The 18,160-nt window shown below is 40.7% G+C and overlaps 1 protein-coding gene across 9 annotated transcripts in view; it reads right to left on the bottom strand.

Annotated features, from left to right (window-relative positions):
* Positions 1-18,160, bottom strand: part of GRAMD1C (GRAM domain containing 1C) — an 87,210-nt gene that overhangs the window by 14,451 nt on the left and 54,599 nt on the right. For 8 of the 9 annotated variants that reach the window (XM_043538660.1, XM_043538662.1, XM_027824515.3 and 5 more), the window contains 5 exons: positions 17,273-17,396; positions 12,090-12,264; positions 5,843-5,986; positions 3,825-3,943; positions 3,015-3,157 (listed from right to left, as the gene is read on the bottom strand). In XM_043538660.1, coding sequence (XP_043394595.1) covers positions 3,015-3,157; positions 3,825-3,943; positions 5,843-5,986; positions 12,090-12,264; positions 17,273-17,396 — 705 coding nt within the window. The remainder of the gene's footprint in view (positions 1-3,014; positions 3,158-3,824; positions 3,944-5,842; positions 5,987-12,089; positions 12,265-17,272; positions 17,397-18,160) is intronic. The other variant, XM_043538663.1, reaches the window with a different exon arrangement.

Genomic DNA, 18,160 nt, shown 5'->3' with positions numbered 1-18,160 from the left:
CCTATAAGATCTCTATCAAGCATTCGTAAAACTACAATACCCACCCACTGAAGTGAAAAAACAGATTGACAGAGCCAGAAGAGTACCCAGAAGTCGCCTACTACAGGACAGGCCCAACGAAGAAAATAACAGAACGCCACTAGCTGTCACCTTCAGCCCTCAACTAAAACCTCTCCAGCGCATCATCAAAGATCTAAACCTATCCTGAAAAATGATCCCTCACTCTCACAGATCTTGGGAGACAGACCAGTCCTCGCTTACAGACAGCCCCCCAACCTGAAGCAAATACTCTCCAGCAACCACGCAACAAAATCACTAACCCAGGAACCTATCCTTGCAACAAGCCCAATGCCAACTCTGTCCACATATTTATTCAAGAGACACCATCATAGGATCTAATCACATTAGACACGCCATCAGGGGCTCGTTCACCTGCACATCTACCCATGTGATAATGCCATCATGTGCCAGCAATGCAGCTCTGCCATGTACACTGGCCAAATCGGACAGTCTCTACACAAAAGAATAAATGGATACAAATCTGACATCAGGAATTATAACATTCAAAAACCAGTAGGAGAACACTTCAACCTCTCTGGCCACTCAGTAACGGACTTAAAGGTGGCAATTTTACAACAGAAAAGCTTCAAAAACAGACTCCAAGGAGAAACTGCTGAGCTTGAATTAATATGCAAACTAGATACCATTAACGTGGGTTTGAATAGAGACTGGGAGTGGATGGGTCATTACACATATTGAATCTATTTCCCCATGTTAAGTATCCTCACACCTTCTTGTCAAATGTCTAAATGGGCCATCTTGATTATCACTACAAAAGTTTTTTTCTCCTGCTGATAATAGCTCATCTTAATTAATTAGCCTCTTACAGTTGGTATGGTTACTTCCACCTTTTCATGTTCTCTCTGTGAGTGAGTGAGTGTGTATACACACACACACAAATATATATATATTGTGACAGGGTCGGGCCAGATGGCTATAGGAGAGTAATAGAAGGCAATAGAAGTAATAGAAGATATATTAGCCCCAGGCTAAGTGGGTCCCTTTTCCCTGGGTAAGGTAAGAGGGAAGGTTCCAGAACAATGAGGAACCTTCTGGAGACAATTAAGACAGGCTGATTAGAACACCTGCAGCCAATCAAGAAGCTGCTAGAATCAATTAAGGCAGGCTAATCAGGGCACCTGGGTTTTAAAAAGGAGCTCACTTCAGTTTGTGGTGTGCGTGTGAGGAGCTGGGAGCAAGAGGCACTAGGAGCTGAGAGTGAGAACGCGGACTGTCGGAGGACTGAGGTGTACAAGCATTATCAGACGCCAGGAGGAAGGTCCTATGGGGAGGATAAAGAAGGTGTTGGGAGGAGGCCATGGGGAAGTAGCCCAGGGAGTTGTAGCTGTCACACAGCTGTTCCAGGAGGCACTCTAGACAGCTGCATTTCACAGGGCCCTGGGCTGGAACCCGGAGTAGAGGGCGGGCCCAGGTTCCCCCCAAATCCTTCCAACTCCTGGTCAGACACAGGAGGAGTCGACCGGGACTGTGGGTTCAGAAAAGCGGCCAAGCTGAGGGCTGCCGTGAAATTCCAAGGCGAGCCAATCCACCAATAAGCACAAGACCCACCAAGGTAGAGCAGGAACTTTGTCACTATATATATATAATTACTATATGTTCCATTCTATGCATCCGATGAAGTGGCCTGTAGCCCACGAAAGCTTATGCTCAAATAAATTTGTTAGTCTCTAAGGTGCCACAAGTACTCCTGTTCTTTTTAATTACAGCTCAGTGTTACACATGGTGTTACATACTGTATTTGCTATTGTCCTACACATACACTCTACATGCATTGCTTGTATATCCCTCTCCCCTTGACACGTTATGATCACCATACATCTGTATGAGAAGGACCAGAGGAGTCTCCCTTCAGAGCCAGTCAATGCTGCTTCGTAGGCCAGGTTTACACTACAGACCTATATCAGTATAATTGTATTGCTCAGGGGTCCCCTGAGTGAAGTAGTTATACCAACCTAACCCCCTGTGTAGACAGCGTATGTTGACGGGATAGCTTCTCCCAGACACAGCTACTGCCTCTCAGGGTGGTGAATTAACTATGCTAACAGAAGAAGCTCTCCCATTGGTGTAGTAGTGTCTTCACTAAAGTGGTGCAGCTGCGCTACCGTAGCGCTGTACATGAAGACAAGCCCTTACATCAGCTAGAAGGGTTGCTCAAGGCATTCAGTTTTCCCCAGGCACAGAGTTCACCCCTTTCCCTTCATACTCCCAGTGCCAGAGATCCCTGCCTAAAATCAAACCCAGGTTTCCCACACTGCAGTGTTGAGCATTAGCTGCTACTAGACCTATTCTCTTACACAGTGTGCTTCAGCGCCAAAAAGTGACTGTAAAAATGGTATTACGAGGGTTCATGTTCATTGTCTCAGTGATTTTCACATCAAATGTGCTCAGTTTATAAGATGATTTTCCTGACTCCCAAGTCTGCAAAGTCAGCTTGGGATCTGAGATTCAAGCTGGGTTCTCTCTATTGAGCACCATCACCACTAGTAGAGGTGGTGCAGGCCAAGTTACACTTTCACTTACACCTGGGCAATTTAATAGCTTCAAGTTATGCCTTTGGCAATAACAACTGTGCAGGAGCACGCACAGGTGTAATTTGTTGGTACTTGGTAAACAATTCCACGTAGAGTTCCCAAGGAGGAGTACAACCCAGCTCATTCTCTTGAAGCTACGTTGGCTGTGCAGGGCAGAAGAGTAAAACCTTATTTTTGTCATTAAAAGCCACCAGAGCTGACTAATACTTGCAGGAAACACATACAATGAATAAGAAGGGGCCATTTTTACATATTTTTCACAGTGGAACCACACTTCAAGGGAAGAAATTTGTGCAAAGAAATGCAACTTTTCCATGCTGTAGACCCCTCTTTTAGTAAGTATACTTCAGTGCATACAGCATGGCTCTCCCACCCCACCTGCTCCACACCACTCTGGCTCACCGTAATCTGCATTTCTGATTGCATGTGCGGGTGATGGAATATCTGTTCACGGTGTAGAAGTAATCATGATATGGGACATCATGCGTCAGCACCTCTGCGTCTACGCGATAAGACTGACCTTTCTGGCTCTGTTTATTCAGGGTCTACCCATAAAAAAAGAAGGGGAAAAAAGACATTTTAAATACCCTGTCTCAGTTCTCTTTCATTCAGTCTTTGGGTTCATCATGCCAGCAAAACTACCACCTAAAAGCTACTGGCAGTAGGGAAAGAATCTGAAATAGTTTGAGAAAATGAGACAGGTGGAGAACTCATGATGGTCACAGATAGGGGTCGGGGGTTGGCAACCACTGTCCTTCCCACATTGCCAAATGGGAGAAGGCTCCTAGTTAGCTCCCAGCAGGACAGGACAGTTTTAGTATGAAAGAGGAGGAGAACCACTGGTCTAGAACTCTCAGCGTGGGCCTGGGGGGCCAGTAACTCCTGAGTTCTAGTCCTGGCTCTGCCTCTAACTCACTGTGTGACCTCTGAATAGTCATTTCACTTCACTGTGTCTTAGTTTCCGTGTCTATAAAATAAGGCTCACACTTACTCCCGCAAGGATTGTGGGGAAGAAGTAAGGTTTACTAACCTCTCTGAAGATGAAAGGCACTATATAAGTGTTTATTAAAGATGAGAAGGGCAGCTGACCATCATCATTTAACTGCGGAGCCACATTCAAACTCCTAAACTCTGCAGTGTGGTCATTACTGAAGCAGATACTGAAGTGAGGGTTTCTCTCATTTTGGCACACATTGTGAATGCACACAGTACCTGCTTTTCTGTTGCAGTTGTGTACTTCCCAATGAGCGGATTGTTAATCATTATAGTGTAGGTGAGGGTCCTCAACTGATTGCCACTGCTGTCCATATTCCAAGGGGTCGATACAGCATCTAGTCACAAAATGTATAATTATTAATTTCCAACAATTGATAGGGAGCGGTCTCAATTCTTAACTTCGCTGAAAGTGGTTTCAGAGTGAACAGGTTAAAGGTCTGCTCCTCTCCTTCGTGAGTCCCTGTATGTTTACTATTTAACACAATGTAGAATCAGCTCATGTTACTAACTGAGGGATGCCAGAGAGCCTGATTCTCCCTTGCCTTGCACACCTTGTATCATCATTCAGACCTGTCAGCAAAACACCATCACTCTGATCAGAGACCATTTCACGCCAACTCTGAATAGGTGTAAACAAGGACACGAAGGTAAGGCAATGGAGAATGGGGCCTGAGTGTTTAGAGGTCAGAATTCAGAAGTGTGCTGGGGGAGGAGGGAAGGAATACTTCAACACACACAGTCTTGTCACTTTCTGCTTGTAACTCCTTCCTTGCTGTTGGACATAGAAGTTTTCCAGTGGAAAGGCCCACCTGGAACCAATCCAGATGGTTGGTAATTTACAAGAAGAGGGAAAAGTGAGAGAAGCGCTGGCCAGTATTTCTGGACTCTTATGTCCGCTAGATGCTAGAAGAGCAGAATAGACCATGGGAAAAATTAAAAAAAGGCTTTAAATGAAAAATTACACTGTGTTCTATCTGCCTAGGATGACTATAAGGTTCATTAGCATTAGTAAAAGAGATAGTTCTTGCTGATTAGCCTTAAAATCGGACACTGAACAAATATTACTCTCTTTCGGACTTTATCTTCTGTTTCTATGATCCCAATGAATAAAATTTATTTGCCCAGAAAATTAAAGCCTGTGAATGTTATTTAGGAGTATGCAATGATTTATTCTATGTGCAAATTGCATGGACTTTACTATTACTTGAGTATAACATGATTAAAAAAAAAAAAAAAAAAACTATTGAGCCAATACCCTAATCAATAAAGCAGAGACTTTAAATAATTTAATATGTGATTGATTTTAATGTTGTAATATTACAGTGTACGGTGAATGTTCTACTCCGAAAAGTGAATGTAAAGAGGGTATTGTTTCTGTGTTCATTGTCTCAATAACTCCAAACAATCATGCTCATTTTATAAATAAAAATTGTTTTTCTGACGGTCCTGCACACTCACCCTCATATCTAAAAGTCAAGCTCATTTCTTTCTGACTCTTGTAAAACCATTATTATTTTACAGCACCAAAATATGCTAGGCAAAGTGCAGCACAGATAGAAAGATATGGTCCCTGCTCTGACGAAACTAAGATTTGATATTATCTAGGACACAATGGGTGGGGTTAAAACAATAAAGAGGGTGTGGGATGAGGACAGACACAGGTTACAGCAGTAAAATCCATGAGGTTAATCAATCTAATCTTGTTCACACCTTGGTAGTTTAGTTACATCTCTTTTCATTTTGAATAAGAAAGATTATGTAAAAAAGATCCTGCCATTATTACTCCTGGCGAACCCTATTACCTTCACATTCTTTCCTCAGTTACACTTGTGCTAGCTGTTGTCGTCAGTGAGGTAGCATAGGTGCAACTGATTAGTCCTGTCACTGGAACATAGCTAACAATTCTGATGCTGATGTAGTAAGTAGAAGAGACTCCAGCTCATTGTCCTAGAGCTGGACTTGGCAAAAAGTAGTAAAAGTGTAAATACGTATTACTTCAGTCAGAGCTTTGAGTCTTGACACACACACAGAGAAGGAAAGGGCCCGTCTTACGTAGTCATTTTCAAAGCAGAACTTTATCTTTAAAAGCAGGTTTAATTCTCCCTTTATGGGCAGAATCTGTTGAGTTTTGGTTATTCATCTCCAAGTACATTAACACTTCTCTCACCAAGATTGAGAATGTAATTTTTTCTAGCATAAATCTTTACGTGAACTGAAAGGGGAAACTATATTACCTACTATATTCCTGGTGTTGTGAAATTTCTTCACAAAATGGGAATTGGTGAAAAGCATTTCAAACATCTTGTCTGCGCTGATATTGAAAACTCTATTAATAAAGAGTCTCCCATGCAGGTCATTCTCAGGGACAGTCTCCTTGGCTGATAAGGAAATGGAGAGAGAGAACAGGTTAAGGAAATGGATGGGCCCCATCATCTGCCCACAGTAAAAAAAGACATTTTTATGCTTGATCCTCTGGTTGTGGCTCAACCAGTTACCAAACATTAATCCACACTTCTCTCCCACTCCCACAAACCTAACAGCACAGTATTTACCATTATGAGACAGCCCAGAGCTGGTCTTCCAACCAGCCCCATCCACTATCTTTTCACCAGTACTTTTCCAGGTAGAAAGCCTCAGTTGGGGACAATCAGTCCCTTTCAATAGCATCACTTACTCCTTCAATAACATGGTCCCTGTCAGGTTAAAAATCTTTCTTAAATGCATTACTAGCCCTCCAAGAACCATCTGAGGGGATCAGAACAGAAGGAACACTATGTTATTGATTTACTTGTCACTATTCACTCTAAGCCAGCTGTTTGCCTTGTATACATCACTCAACTGGACAATGAAAATAGACAAGTCACTTTCATTTTTGTTGGGAGTCAGTTTCTAGTCAGTTTGGTTTTCAGCTTGCAATACTCTTGCAGGATGCTACCATGTTTGCTGTGTAAGTGCTGCAGGAGACTACTTGTAAAAACATATATTTCATTGGCTTTTTTTTTTTTTGGTAATTTGGAAAAAAAAAATATTGCTCCTAACAAAAAATACCTTCCTCACCTACCATCTGTCTCTGTATGAAGGGAATGTAAGGGGGTATGCTCCCACCCTGTAATCCTGGGTAGGGCACTGGTACCTGCCTTACCCTCCTCCCCCATTAACACAGAGCTGCGAGGAGATGCTTTCTCCTGTGCCTGCATCCACTCCTGCTGTCTCTATGGAGACCCAGTGCTGCTCCACTGCAGAGTTTCATTCTTTAGCTGCTGGGCTACTTGCTTTTGCCTTCACCCTCTGCTACCAGGCAGGAATGAGCTTTTGAGGTATCAGATGTGATAGCGGGTGGGGGGGGGGGGTGTTCTTCCTTTTAAGGGAGTCTGGTGTCCTTGGCAGCTCATAATCTATTCTCAACTTCCCGTCCCCCATGCCCTCCCCCTGAGAATGCTTTCAGCCAGCTAGTATTCTAGTCCTGTATCTGTCCCATTCAAAACTTCCAGTTGCAATATGCAGACAAGTGATCCAAAACAAAAATCACCTTTATGATACCATCACATTTTCACTTCTGGGGTCCTGAATTCAAAGTTGAACATCCGATTTACATCCCAAACAGGAGACTAAAATAAGGTTTATATAAAACACACGCACTTCTCTTCCTGTGATATGTTCTGATTACAAAATATGCTTTTCCATTTGTAATTATAGGGTGGACCCAAAGATCAAGACTATGTTTACAGAGATGCCTAGTTAGCCAACCAATTCTGTAAACTGATTACTCACTATGGTAAGAATTTTTCTGCGTTGAAATACATTACAAGGAGCCAGGACTTCGGGGAGTGTTTACAGCCTACACAATGACATTTACAGTATTTACTCTGGGTAGAGGCCCACGTAAATGCCATCAGGGCCCAGACTTTGGGTGAGCTTTACATGTATCATGTTAGCTCTGACAGCTTTAATATCTAATCCTAACCCACTTCTAGCCTTTTGTACTTCCTATTTACCGTCCTCATAGAGAGAGAGCAAGCTTTATACAGTTTGGTATAAACATCCATTTTGAACAACTGGGTGCCAGCTGATTTACAGGGAGTCAGATACTTTATTTTATTAACATCTCCCAGGAAAAAAAACTACCTAAAATTTGTTGGTGCATAACAACTCATACTACTTATGCTGGTTACGAACCCTCATCCTCAAATGGTCTATATCATCCTTATTTAATCACCGCTAACCAGCATTTTACATTGATAGTGTCCCTTTCATAAATCTAATCATTTTTTTTTAAAGAGTAAGACGTAGTTTTAGTTATTGTTTCTGCCCCCAAATCTCTGACAAATTTACTGGGTTTGTATAATTGCACGTAAAAGTGTTTCTCCCCCATTGCTGTGTGAATAGACCCACACAAACCCTGGAAGACTTGCTGGCTGTATAGGGAAACGTGAAACTGACGAAGACACAAAGTACAGTCAAAGGGACAAAGTAAACAGCTATGAAAACGGAGAGAAATATTTTTACCTCCAGACTCTCTGAACTGTTTGGAACACTTGGTGTTACAAGTAATGGTACTTTGTTGAAAATTTAAGTGTCGTCATTAATTTGAGGGATTGATAGAACATGAAGCAGCAGTCACTTTCTGTGTTAGGATTCAAACCTCATTCCTCTTTAAACACAGCTGCAGCCCTTTTTTTGCCACAGATTTATTTTTTGTTAATGCTCATATGGAGTTGATGCCTGTGAAAATGAGCTCCTGTTAAAACTGGTACAAGTTAGAACAGTGGAAGCAGATGCTGTGCAAACATCCTCCAGGCAGTTCTGCCCATATTCTTCAATATTCACTTGTAAAAGTCCCTGCTCTTCCAGCCCTGTGCAGGACCATGTAGTGATAATCTGTCAGAGGTACATACCCCCTGTGTGGACCCTAAACTCATTTTACTAACATCCTGAATCAGGCTTTGAAATAAAGATTCTACAAGTGAAAGGTTAGATTGCTAGCCTAATGTATCACTCTAGCTCCTCCAGTTTTTAAACCTGTAAGGCAAGTATGTGGAGTGCAATTGCATGAATATTTTGGCCTGAACAGATTACATGAAAAAGTTATGGTATAACCAAAACCTAGCTAAACCCATCACCTCAAATGTCCTGGTTCCAACTGGAGACAGCATGCCTGGTTCTCTGGTACCCTCTACTTTAGGTGTTCATTCACACCAGTGCAAAGTGAATATAAAATGCTACCACTTGGACTTGGTAGTATTTGCAACACTTTGCACCAATGTAAATGACAACAGACTGTGCTGGACAACACGGAATTAGACCCACTGCATTATAAGGTTTCCTTCAAGGTTTGTTGCACAAAATTAGATAAATTAAAAAAAATAAACCACCTAATCCCTCATCTACAAATTAGACAGTTGGGAAGACACTCAAAATCTAATTCCTCTCTTTTCAAACAATGCCTCAGCTCAAATCCCTTTAACTCCTAACAGCAGAACAAGGAACCCAAAATAATACATGCCAGACCAATGAACTCTGAAAAAGCCAAACTGACAAGAACAGGGCATATCAAACAAATGAGAAATTGATTTCCACTCCAATGGAAAAAATATATCAGCAACACTGTATACACAGAGATCTGGCAACCAGAAACAGCTGGGGTAAAGATAAGGAACCAAACAGATTTCCACTCCACTGGAAAAATATCACCAACATTGTGCACAGAGAACAGAGCCCTTGAAACACCTGGACTCAAAATCATGGTAACCTCTTCGCAGACAGGAGTGTGACAGAAGGAATGAGCACAATTATGCAGTCCAGACATGCCACATTTTAGGATTGCACTGGTTACATTAGTCATGGTTGGGCTGATCATTCACATGATGGATCTCATCTCAAAAGTGATATTAATTTAAAATTTTTTGTGCGATTTCTGAGTCAACATTGAAAGGAAAACCTTATTTTTCCACTAATAAAAAGCTTCAATTTTTTTTTTTAATTTTAGATCAAATAGTTTTTAAAACTTCAAAGCTATAAGTATTTGACATTTGTATACTAAGCACATACTGTAATATGCTTTTATTAACATTTTAAACAACATATTGAGATACACAGCTCCTGTTCCTCACGTGTACTGTGGATCTGGAAACAGGCACACCCAAACAAATGCAACTGCACTTATTTCAGTCATCCCAAATTTCAAATGTGTGATCCCACCTACCTGTGAGAAAAATCAAACATTCAGTGCACTTACTTGGCTCTCACATCACACATTCAAGCAAACACTTCTATTTTCTCTTTCATCCCAACCCGCATTTTTAAAAATGGAAATTAAATCCAAAAAAGAATACGTGTGTTTTAAGATTTTAAGCAAAGAATTCAAGACACTTACAGTTGTCTCTCTGTTGTACATAGTTAAGTAACTGAAAAGACAGGCTAGTCTATTTTCTATGTACCATCTTAGGGTTTTTTATTGTTGCCCATCATGGTAGCATGTGGGTGCCTTCCATGTAAAATTGCTACCAAAAAGTGAAGTCCCTGGAGTCATATGCAGTCTCTGGCACTTCTCCCTTTCTGAGGTAAACACCAGTTGGGATTGGGGGTTTCATTTTTAATTAATTAGATTTTATTAATTTCTTTTTTGAGCTTTGTCGGGTTTTTTGGTTACAAGGGTGTGTCAATGTTGGGCATCCGCAGGATCTGAATCCAGGACTATGGTACCACAAGTAGAAACCCATATACCTGGGCCACCAGACAGCTGTGGACGGTTAAAGCCTTTTCAGCACTAGAGAATGATAGAAAAAAAATTCTACTGGTGCTAACACTGGTAAAGCTGAATACATAAAAGAACAAACGGACCCCTAGTGTAGGCAAGACTCTGTCAGCCTCAGGTTTAGTTGATGCTGTGGTAACAAGAAAAATCCAGAAGCTGCTGGAGAAGGAAGACATGTGGTCATTCCCCACGGCACCTGCTACAACTGCATTTCCCAAAGTGTGAAGCACGACTCACACAGAATGGGCGGGCACAAAGAACTAGCCCGAGGGTGTAGATGAGGTCTAAATCAAGATGGGTAGGCCTAAAATGTCACATGTTGAAGGGCGGTTGCAACTGGTTTCTGAGGAGGGCTCAGCTTTCAAAACTTTGGGAAACACTGGGCTAGATTTCTTTCCATTTTGTGCAGTGGAACCAGAAAGTCCTGCTTTCAAGAATAAACAAAGAGCTCACCCTAGAAAAGCAGGAGGACAAGAAGCATGAATAGGAGTTTTTCTTTCTTGAACAAAAAGGCCTTGAATCTACTTGAGTCTGTCAGCTTTTATTTGCTTAACGTTAGAAGTCAAATAGTCTCAACTAGTCTTTAAAGTTACCATTAAGATAGAGCCTATCTTTGTTGCTACTCTTTTAATGTTGAGTAAATTTTCTGCCCAGCTGGGTGAATAGGACAAAGAGTCAATTGATTACATTATAAATGAATTCAAAATGGAGAAAGAAAAAAAAAAAGAGAGAGAGAGAGAGAGACTATAAAAACCTAAGGCTCTAGGACAAACAGGAAAACTGCAGAAGGACACTAAAATGATAAAGCCTGCAACTTTCTACTGCTATAGGCAATATATCTGTGATGGAGAAATGCATGTAAATTATTTATATAGCACACAAACTATAAAGGGGGTAAGTTATTACACAACACCATGTAAGATTTGTGTACATGTAATGCAGATTCATAGTGCTGGACATGCTCTTTTGGGGAGTTTAATATTCATGTTACTCTGAAACAGAAAGCCAAGTCATAGTCACAAACATTTTGTAAAGTTTCTTTCCTCTTTGTTCCCATTTCTTTCAATATTCGTTATGTGCTTTGAAGATGAAAAGCCTTCAAGAGGAAACATGGTCTAATAGTAAGAATAATGGACTAGGAGTCAGGTGATCTGGGTTATGTTCCTGACACTGTCACAGATACATTGTGTGATCTTGGACAAATCTCTCCCTGCTCTCTGACTCAGTTCCTCTCTCCTCCCTCCCAGCCCCGATCCGTACAATTGGGATAATTACTAGAATTAGATGGAAAATAGGCATTGTTCTCTGTGAAAATCAGAGAGAAAAAACCCCGTGTGAAAATGTTCCCATTGGAAAAGTTTCAAAAATGTGGGGAAACCCTTTCCCTCCCACAGGCTTTCTTATTGTTTTCCAACTGGGAAAAGCTGGAAAAGTCAAAGAGTGGGGAAATGCCCACAATTTCAAAACTAAAACTTCCAAAATTGCATGGTTTCCCCCCCCCCCCCCCCCCACGTTTGTCATTTCAAAACCATTTTGGAAAATGAATTTCTGTAAAAAGATATAGCTTTTGACAAAACCTTATTTTCTGACAAAACTACGTTTTGTCAGAAAATGTTCAAGCAGCTCTGACATGTAACCCCCTCCCGGGGGACTGTAGAGTACTTTGAGATCCAGACTACAGTCATGTTATGGATCTCAGTTGGATTTCTAAATGAGCAGCTATTTACCTTCTTCCTCACTATCTGAGGCACTGCTCTTCTCCAGAAGATTCTCATTCTCGATTGGCTCCAGGGACTGTGCTGGGAGCCTGCGTCTCTCTAGCTTAAATGGTTTCTTTTCTGAAGGCAACAGAAGGCTCCTCTTGTCCTGTTTCTCATTTTGCGATTCCTCCTGCTCAGACCCCTATGGGAAGAGCCGTCAGCAAATGGTATAGTTGACTATAATAACCTTCATAAACACTTTATATACAACCTTAGTTTAAAAAAAAGTTACAATTGACAAGTGTAAACAAGCTAGCTGTCCAAATTCTATTTACCACTTACCTGGCGCAAGTACTGCCCCTAACACTGGACTGTGAAATTCCTTCTTTGGATCCAGCCTCCCTCATCTATTTATATGGCTCCAAGGCAGATTCTGCCAAATGGAAGCTTTCAGCTGAAATCAGTTCCTAGTCACTATTCCTGTGAAGGTAACCTTTCAAGAGTGAAATGATGCAGCACCATTTGAGACACTCAGAGGTGTGAATTATCCCCATCAATCCTATTGACTGACTGACTCATAATGACTTAACTCTGAAACCCAACTATGACACTTGTGGGGCCAGACTATTATAGAAATTCAGGCAAGCAACTGCACACTTAATGAAATTCAATAAAGACAAATGCAAGGTATTACACTTAGAAAGGGGGGCGGGGAATCAAATACACAGCTACAAGATGGGAAATAACTGCCTAAGCAGTAGCATTGCAGGAAAGGATGTAGGGGTTATAGTGGATCACAAATTAAATACGAGTTTACATGATCCAGTTTCAAAAAAGGCTAATATTCTGAAGAGTATTAACACAAGTGTCATATGTAAGACACAGGAGTTTATTGTCATGCTCATGTGAAGCCTCAGTTGGAGTATTGTGTCCAGGACTGTGATCAATTGTTCTCCATGTCCACTGAAGGTAGGACAAGAAGTAATGGACTCAATCTGTGGCAAGGAAGATTTAGGTTACACATTAGGGAAATCTGTCTAACTCTAAGGATAGCTGAGTTCTGGAATAGGCTTCCAAGGGAGGTTGTGGAATCCCTGTCATTGGAGGTTTAAGAACAGGTTAGACAAATACCTGTCAGGGATGATCCTGCCTCAGTGCAAGGGACTGGGCTAGATGACCTCTTGAGGTGCCTTCCAGCCCTACATTTCTATGGTTCTATCATTCTAATTTGCATATATTTATTGAGATTGAGCATGCAAATCTGCTAACTACAAGTAACACAGCCAAAGAAAGGGCAGGGATGGTGGTCCTCCTAAACGTTTAGTTCCTATATAAGAGCCATATTCTATCCTCAGTCTCTGTGCAAACTTCTTGTTGTCTTCAGTAGGACATTGGTTGTGGATCAAGAGCAGTATGTGGCCCTAAACTTTGTAGCTCTGATGTGTGCAGCATAATGCGATCAAACTGTCTTCCTAAATGATTTTAACTCATCTGCCTTACCACCATGTTGGAAGACTAATTCAGTGCTGATTCACAAGGAAGAGCTCCATCTACATGAATAATCATCACCACTTTCTGTAGCACTCGTGTGTTCCCTGGAAGTCTGTTATCAAAATGTAGACCTGACCTTACATAGCTTGGGTGATTGAGAGATTCAAAGTACAAAGCTGGACGGCTGAAGGGCATAAAAGCCAGCACTGAATTTGTGACTTCAATATAAAGAGGCAAGATATTTCCTATGCCAAAATAAAGGGAAGATTGAATTACGGAAGCAAATTAATCAGACACTGGTATTGAATCGGAAGCAATTCGTGAATTCCATGTAACACACTGTAGTGCAAAGGAAGAAGTAGGACAATGGGAAGGGGAAAGAATAATTCAGTGCATCAGTATTTCAGCATCAAGGTTCTCCAGTCTGGGTGAGGAGAGCGATGAAGCGGCCACCTGTGGCAAGCACTTTTTGTACAGACAAAGGTCCCATCCATCTTTCCACACCTGATACAGATCCAAGGAATTCTTATTCTGATGGCATTTTGAGAGAGACCATGGATTTGAAGACGACAGGGGAGTTTAAACCACCCTGCATGGGCTTAACCCAAGGCAATGGGTGAAACATGACACTTCTGAGAAGAACACCCTTCCCAAGACATACTGGCCCATCAGAAATTTTTTTTATGCATGCATGACATATACATTCTAAACCCAGATTTCTTGTACCGTCCAGCCATTAGACAAGGGCTTTTAGACAAGGGCTAAAGAGAAATATTAACTTTTTTAAAAAAAAATTAAACTGCTACTAAAATAAAAAAGCGGTAGGAGGCACATACGTAGTCTAGTGGTTCCATGAGTCCTCAGGAGGAGCTGGAAATGTACAGTGAGGGAGGAGGTGTTGTACATCTCTTTGAAACCCCAAATTTGGCACCAAGCTTGGCAAACCTCCTCCTAAGACTTGCTCGGTGCTACTAGTGCCTAGTCAAGTCCACGAATGGGGATCAGTGCATGCAATTTTTGTCAGTGAGAACAGCACCATATGTCTTGATGGCTGTGCACCAATTTCTGGCGTCAGGGAAAATTCGGCAACCGACTGGTGTATACTGTTAGGTGCACTGTGCTTTAAAAGAAAACCATGACTGATGGTGCATACAAAGGCTGCACACTTTCTTTTTTTAAAAAAAGAGAGAATTAATAAAAACAAATTCCTAGTTTGTCAAGCAAAAACTAAAACATTAACTGTGGGATACAAAAGCCCTTGAAATGTTCTTGAGATAACATTATATCAACTCTAAGAGTATCAAAATGTACCACAAAAAGGTTAATCATAGCAAAACTGAAGACAGATTTGAATGCAGAGATGGCTGTTCAAGATCCTAGCAAGTCCTGTTTGCAGGAGTCTGACACTGCCCTCCCGCCCCCCAAAAAATCAAGTGGGATTTGTCATAAATATTTATGAAGTTGCAATACTCTTCATTCTTCCTTGATTCTTTTGCAACAGGGCTTACTAGAACCAGGCTATACTTTCCGCACCACTCTCACTGTCAGGATCAAGGAGCAGTCACGCTGTATGCTGATAGCCTATTTCCTTATGGCTACTGAAATATTTATTATTGAATAAACTCAAATCATTGTGACTGTCTGCAGGATGCATGTAGGATTCAGAAGACATGCGTTGGATGGATTTATTAATGTAACTGGAAATACCACTTGGAATAATAACGGAAGCAAAAACACTCCATTCAAAAGCACAACCTGGCACATATTTGCTGTATTTAAACAGCATTAAAGGTGGCCTACAAAGGGGGGAAAACTCTGTGCATTTCCCTTGTTTTTCTTCTTTCGGAAGAATAAATAAGGCATGAAATATTTTTCCTCCTCCCTCAAGTTACTGGGCTCAATACAAGGGTAACTGGGAGAAATTCTTCAGTCTGAGTTATGCTGGAGGCCAGCCTTGATGATCACAGAGGACCCTTCTGTTCTTAACATCTATGAAAACTATCATGATTGTCAAGCATCTTGTCTTTCTGAGATCTCCATGGATGACTCAAATGTGTAACAGGAACTAAAATACACACCATAAATATGATATTACATTAGTTCCTATGATGTCAAAACCCTACTAGTTCTCCAGAAGCAGACAAGATCTGAATTTCTCATATGAAAAAAAAAGACGAATCCTTTAGGCCTTTATCTTTTTAATTTTCTTTTGGAAAAAGATTCCATCCCCCTTTATACATCAAAAAGCAGCAAAAAGGGAATGAGTCAGTTTTTCCCCATTTGCAGGTCACCTCTAAACTACATAATGAGTTTTCACAGCTTTATTCAGACATCTTATGGCGGCAATACTTCAATAACTATTGAAACCCTCTATTCCTTCTGTAATCCTGAAATATTCGCATTCTGTCACTCAATTACTCTAGCAAAGATCACACAAAATGTATACCTAAATGTAACTGTCATACATATTGTAAGTTATACAATAATAAAATCCCCCAGATTCATCTCTCTCAAACTTCAATGCGCTCGGTTGCTAAGAAATATACTTCAACAAATTGAGCCTGTACATAGGATTGGAGCCTATATTCATCAAAATGGCATTACTGGGTGAGATTTTCAAAGGCACTTTCATTGGTACAGGGTTAGCTCTAATTTTTTCTCATTAGGTCTCCCTTGAGCACATACATGCTTGACAGCACATACATGACACCTCCACTCCTCTCAGGGTGGAATCCCACGTTTCTCCCACCCACAAACCAGGTCCCTAGGCTACAGTACCTGTTCACCATAGATGGTTCCTCAGCAGGCCCAAAAGCGTTTAGCAGTGTAAGAGACTTCCCTTTGCGAGCTGTGACCAGTACAATGCAGTGACTCAGAATAGTTTCTTTCGAAGTATTACTTATCCATAGGAACATAGCATTCTGAGAAAAGGGATAAAACTACAAAGCCTATACACACCTTGTCTTACCTAAAGCCACTATAGGTCTAACTTATCCCACACACTCCAATCTCTAGGAACGAAGTGTCAGTCTGTTCCCCCAGTACTCCCATCCTCCCTCTAAAATCAGTTCTTTTAACAAACGTCTAGAACAATTACAAGAAAGTGTGAGGAGATTCTAATCTGGAACAAAAACATCAGGCGAGCGGGTCTGAACCCAGAAATGGAAAAAAGACTATAAGACGTTTTATGAAGTCCTTTTCATTTGTAGATCTTAAAGAGCTCTGTAAAGATGGATAAATAGAATTATCCTCTTTGTACAGATAGAGAGACTGAGGCACAAAGAGTTGCAGTGACTTGTCCAAAGTCACATGGTGAGTCAATGGCTGAACAGGGAATGGGACACCAGGAGCTCCCCACTCCCGACCGAGTTCCCTACTCACTTGACCACACTTCCAATAAATAATAATAATAATAAAATAATAATAATAATAATGTATTCTTTAAGTAAAAGAAAATTCAAAACTGATCAGAACTATAAACAATCCATTTCATGTAAATGCTGGCAGCCAGCAGGCAAAGTCTTAAAACACTGAAAGATGAATAACTGACCTTGACCCATTCACCTCCAGATGCTAAATCTTCTAAACTGTTCTCATCTTCACATCCTTCATAGGTAGGAGAAGGAGTAATCCTCACATACATACACACACACTTAAGGATGTATGATCTACACATTTGTATTTGTTAAGTAAGCAAGAGAGGCTGTCTAAATACTTACTCCTGTCAGTGTGTTTCCATGGAATGGCTCTGCCTCTACTATCTGAATGATGGGTTCATGAATTTCACAGATTGCTTTGGGTAATTTTTCATCTCTGTCTCCAGAATCATCACAAATGCTGGATCTGTCCAAAGCAAAAAGATAATAAAGACAGTGTTAATTTAATTTCTTAGCATTTATGGCACCAAACTCATACTTTTGGAGATTTATTCAATTTAAAAACATACACTACAAACCGTTAATTGAATTGCCACATAAGACTCCCAGCTCAGTCATCCTACATCCAGTTCATTAACCCATCAAACTACCCTGTCCCCAAGTGCCTGTGAGAAAACCCTGGCTTAGCACTGTGTCTGGAAAGTTAATAAATCAAGGTTATGGTGAACCGAGGGAGAAAGTTAATGTTGTGGATGGTAGGGAGATAAAAGTATCTTAGGCCTCAAATTGAAAAGTTTTGTCCTTTTAATGATTATTATAATAGGCATTTTTCTTACACCCATCCCTCTAGCATCCTATGTCAAAATATTTTGAAGATTATACTATGAAACATTTTTAAAAAACAGACGGGAGCTTTTTTTGGGATATACACATTTCCTCAGCATCTTCATTCAAAACACAACAGCACTAAGTGTTAGTGCATTCACTAATTTTTGTTCACTTTTATAAGACGTTACCATCTAAGGGCATGTAGAAAATTAAAACCACAGTGTTTAAAGAGTAAAGCTGAAAATTAACAATTTTGCTCAAGGTCATTTGAAGGAGTCAAAGAAACTGTAACAGAACCAGAAAGAGACATTGATAAACCCACTTTCATTGGCCAAAAAAAAAAAAAAATTAAACTGTAAAATGGTGAAAAATAAAGCAGCAGTTTTAAGTGTTTCAATTTTA

The sequence above is a fragment of the Chelonia mydas genome, chromosome 1 (genome assembly GCF_015237465.2).
Source record: "Chelonia mydas isolate rCheMyd1 chromosome 1, rCheMyd1.pri.v2, whole genome shotgun sequence".
Lineage (NCBI taxonomy): Eukaryota > Metazoa > Chordata > Testudines > Cheloniidae > Chelonia > Chelonia mydas.
The sequence above is the reverse complement of the archived record's forward strand: the minus strand, read 5'-3'. Positions and strand labels throughout refer to the sequence as shown.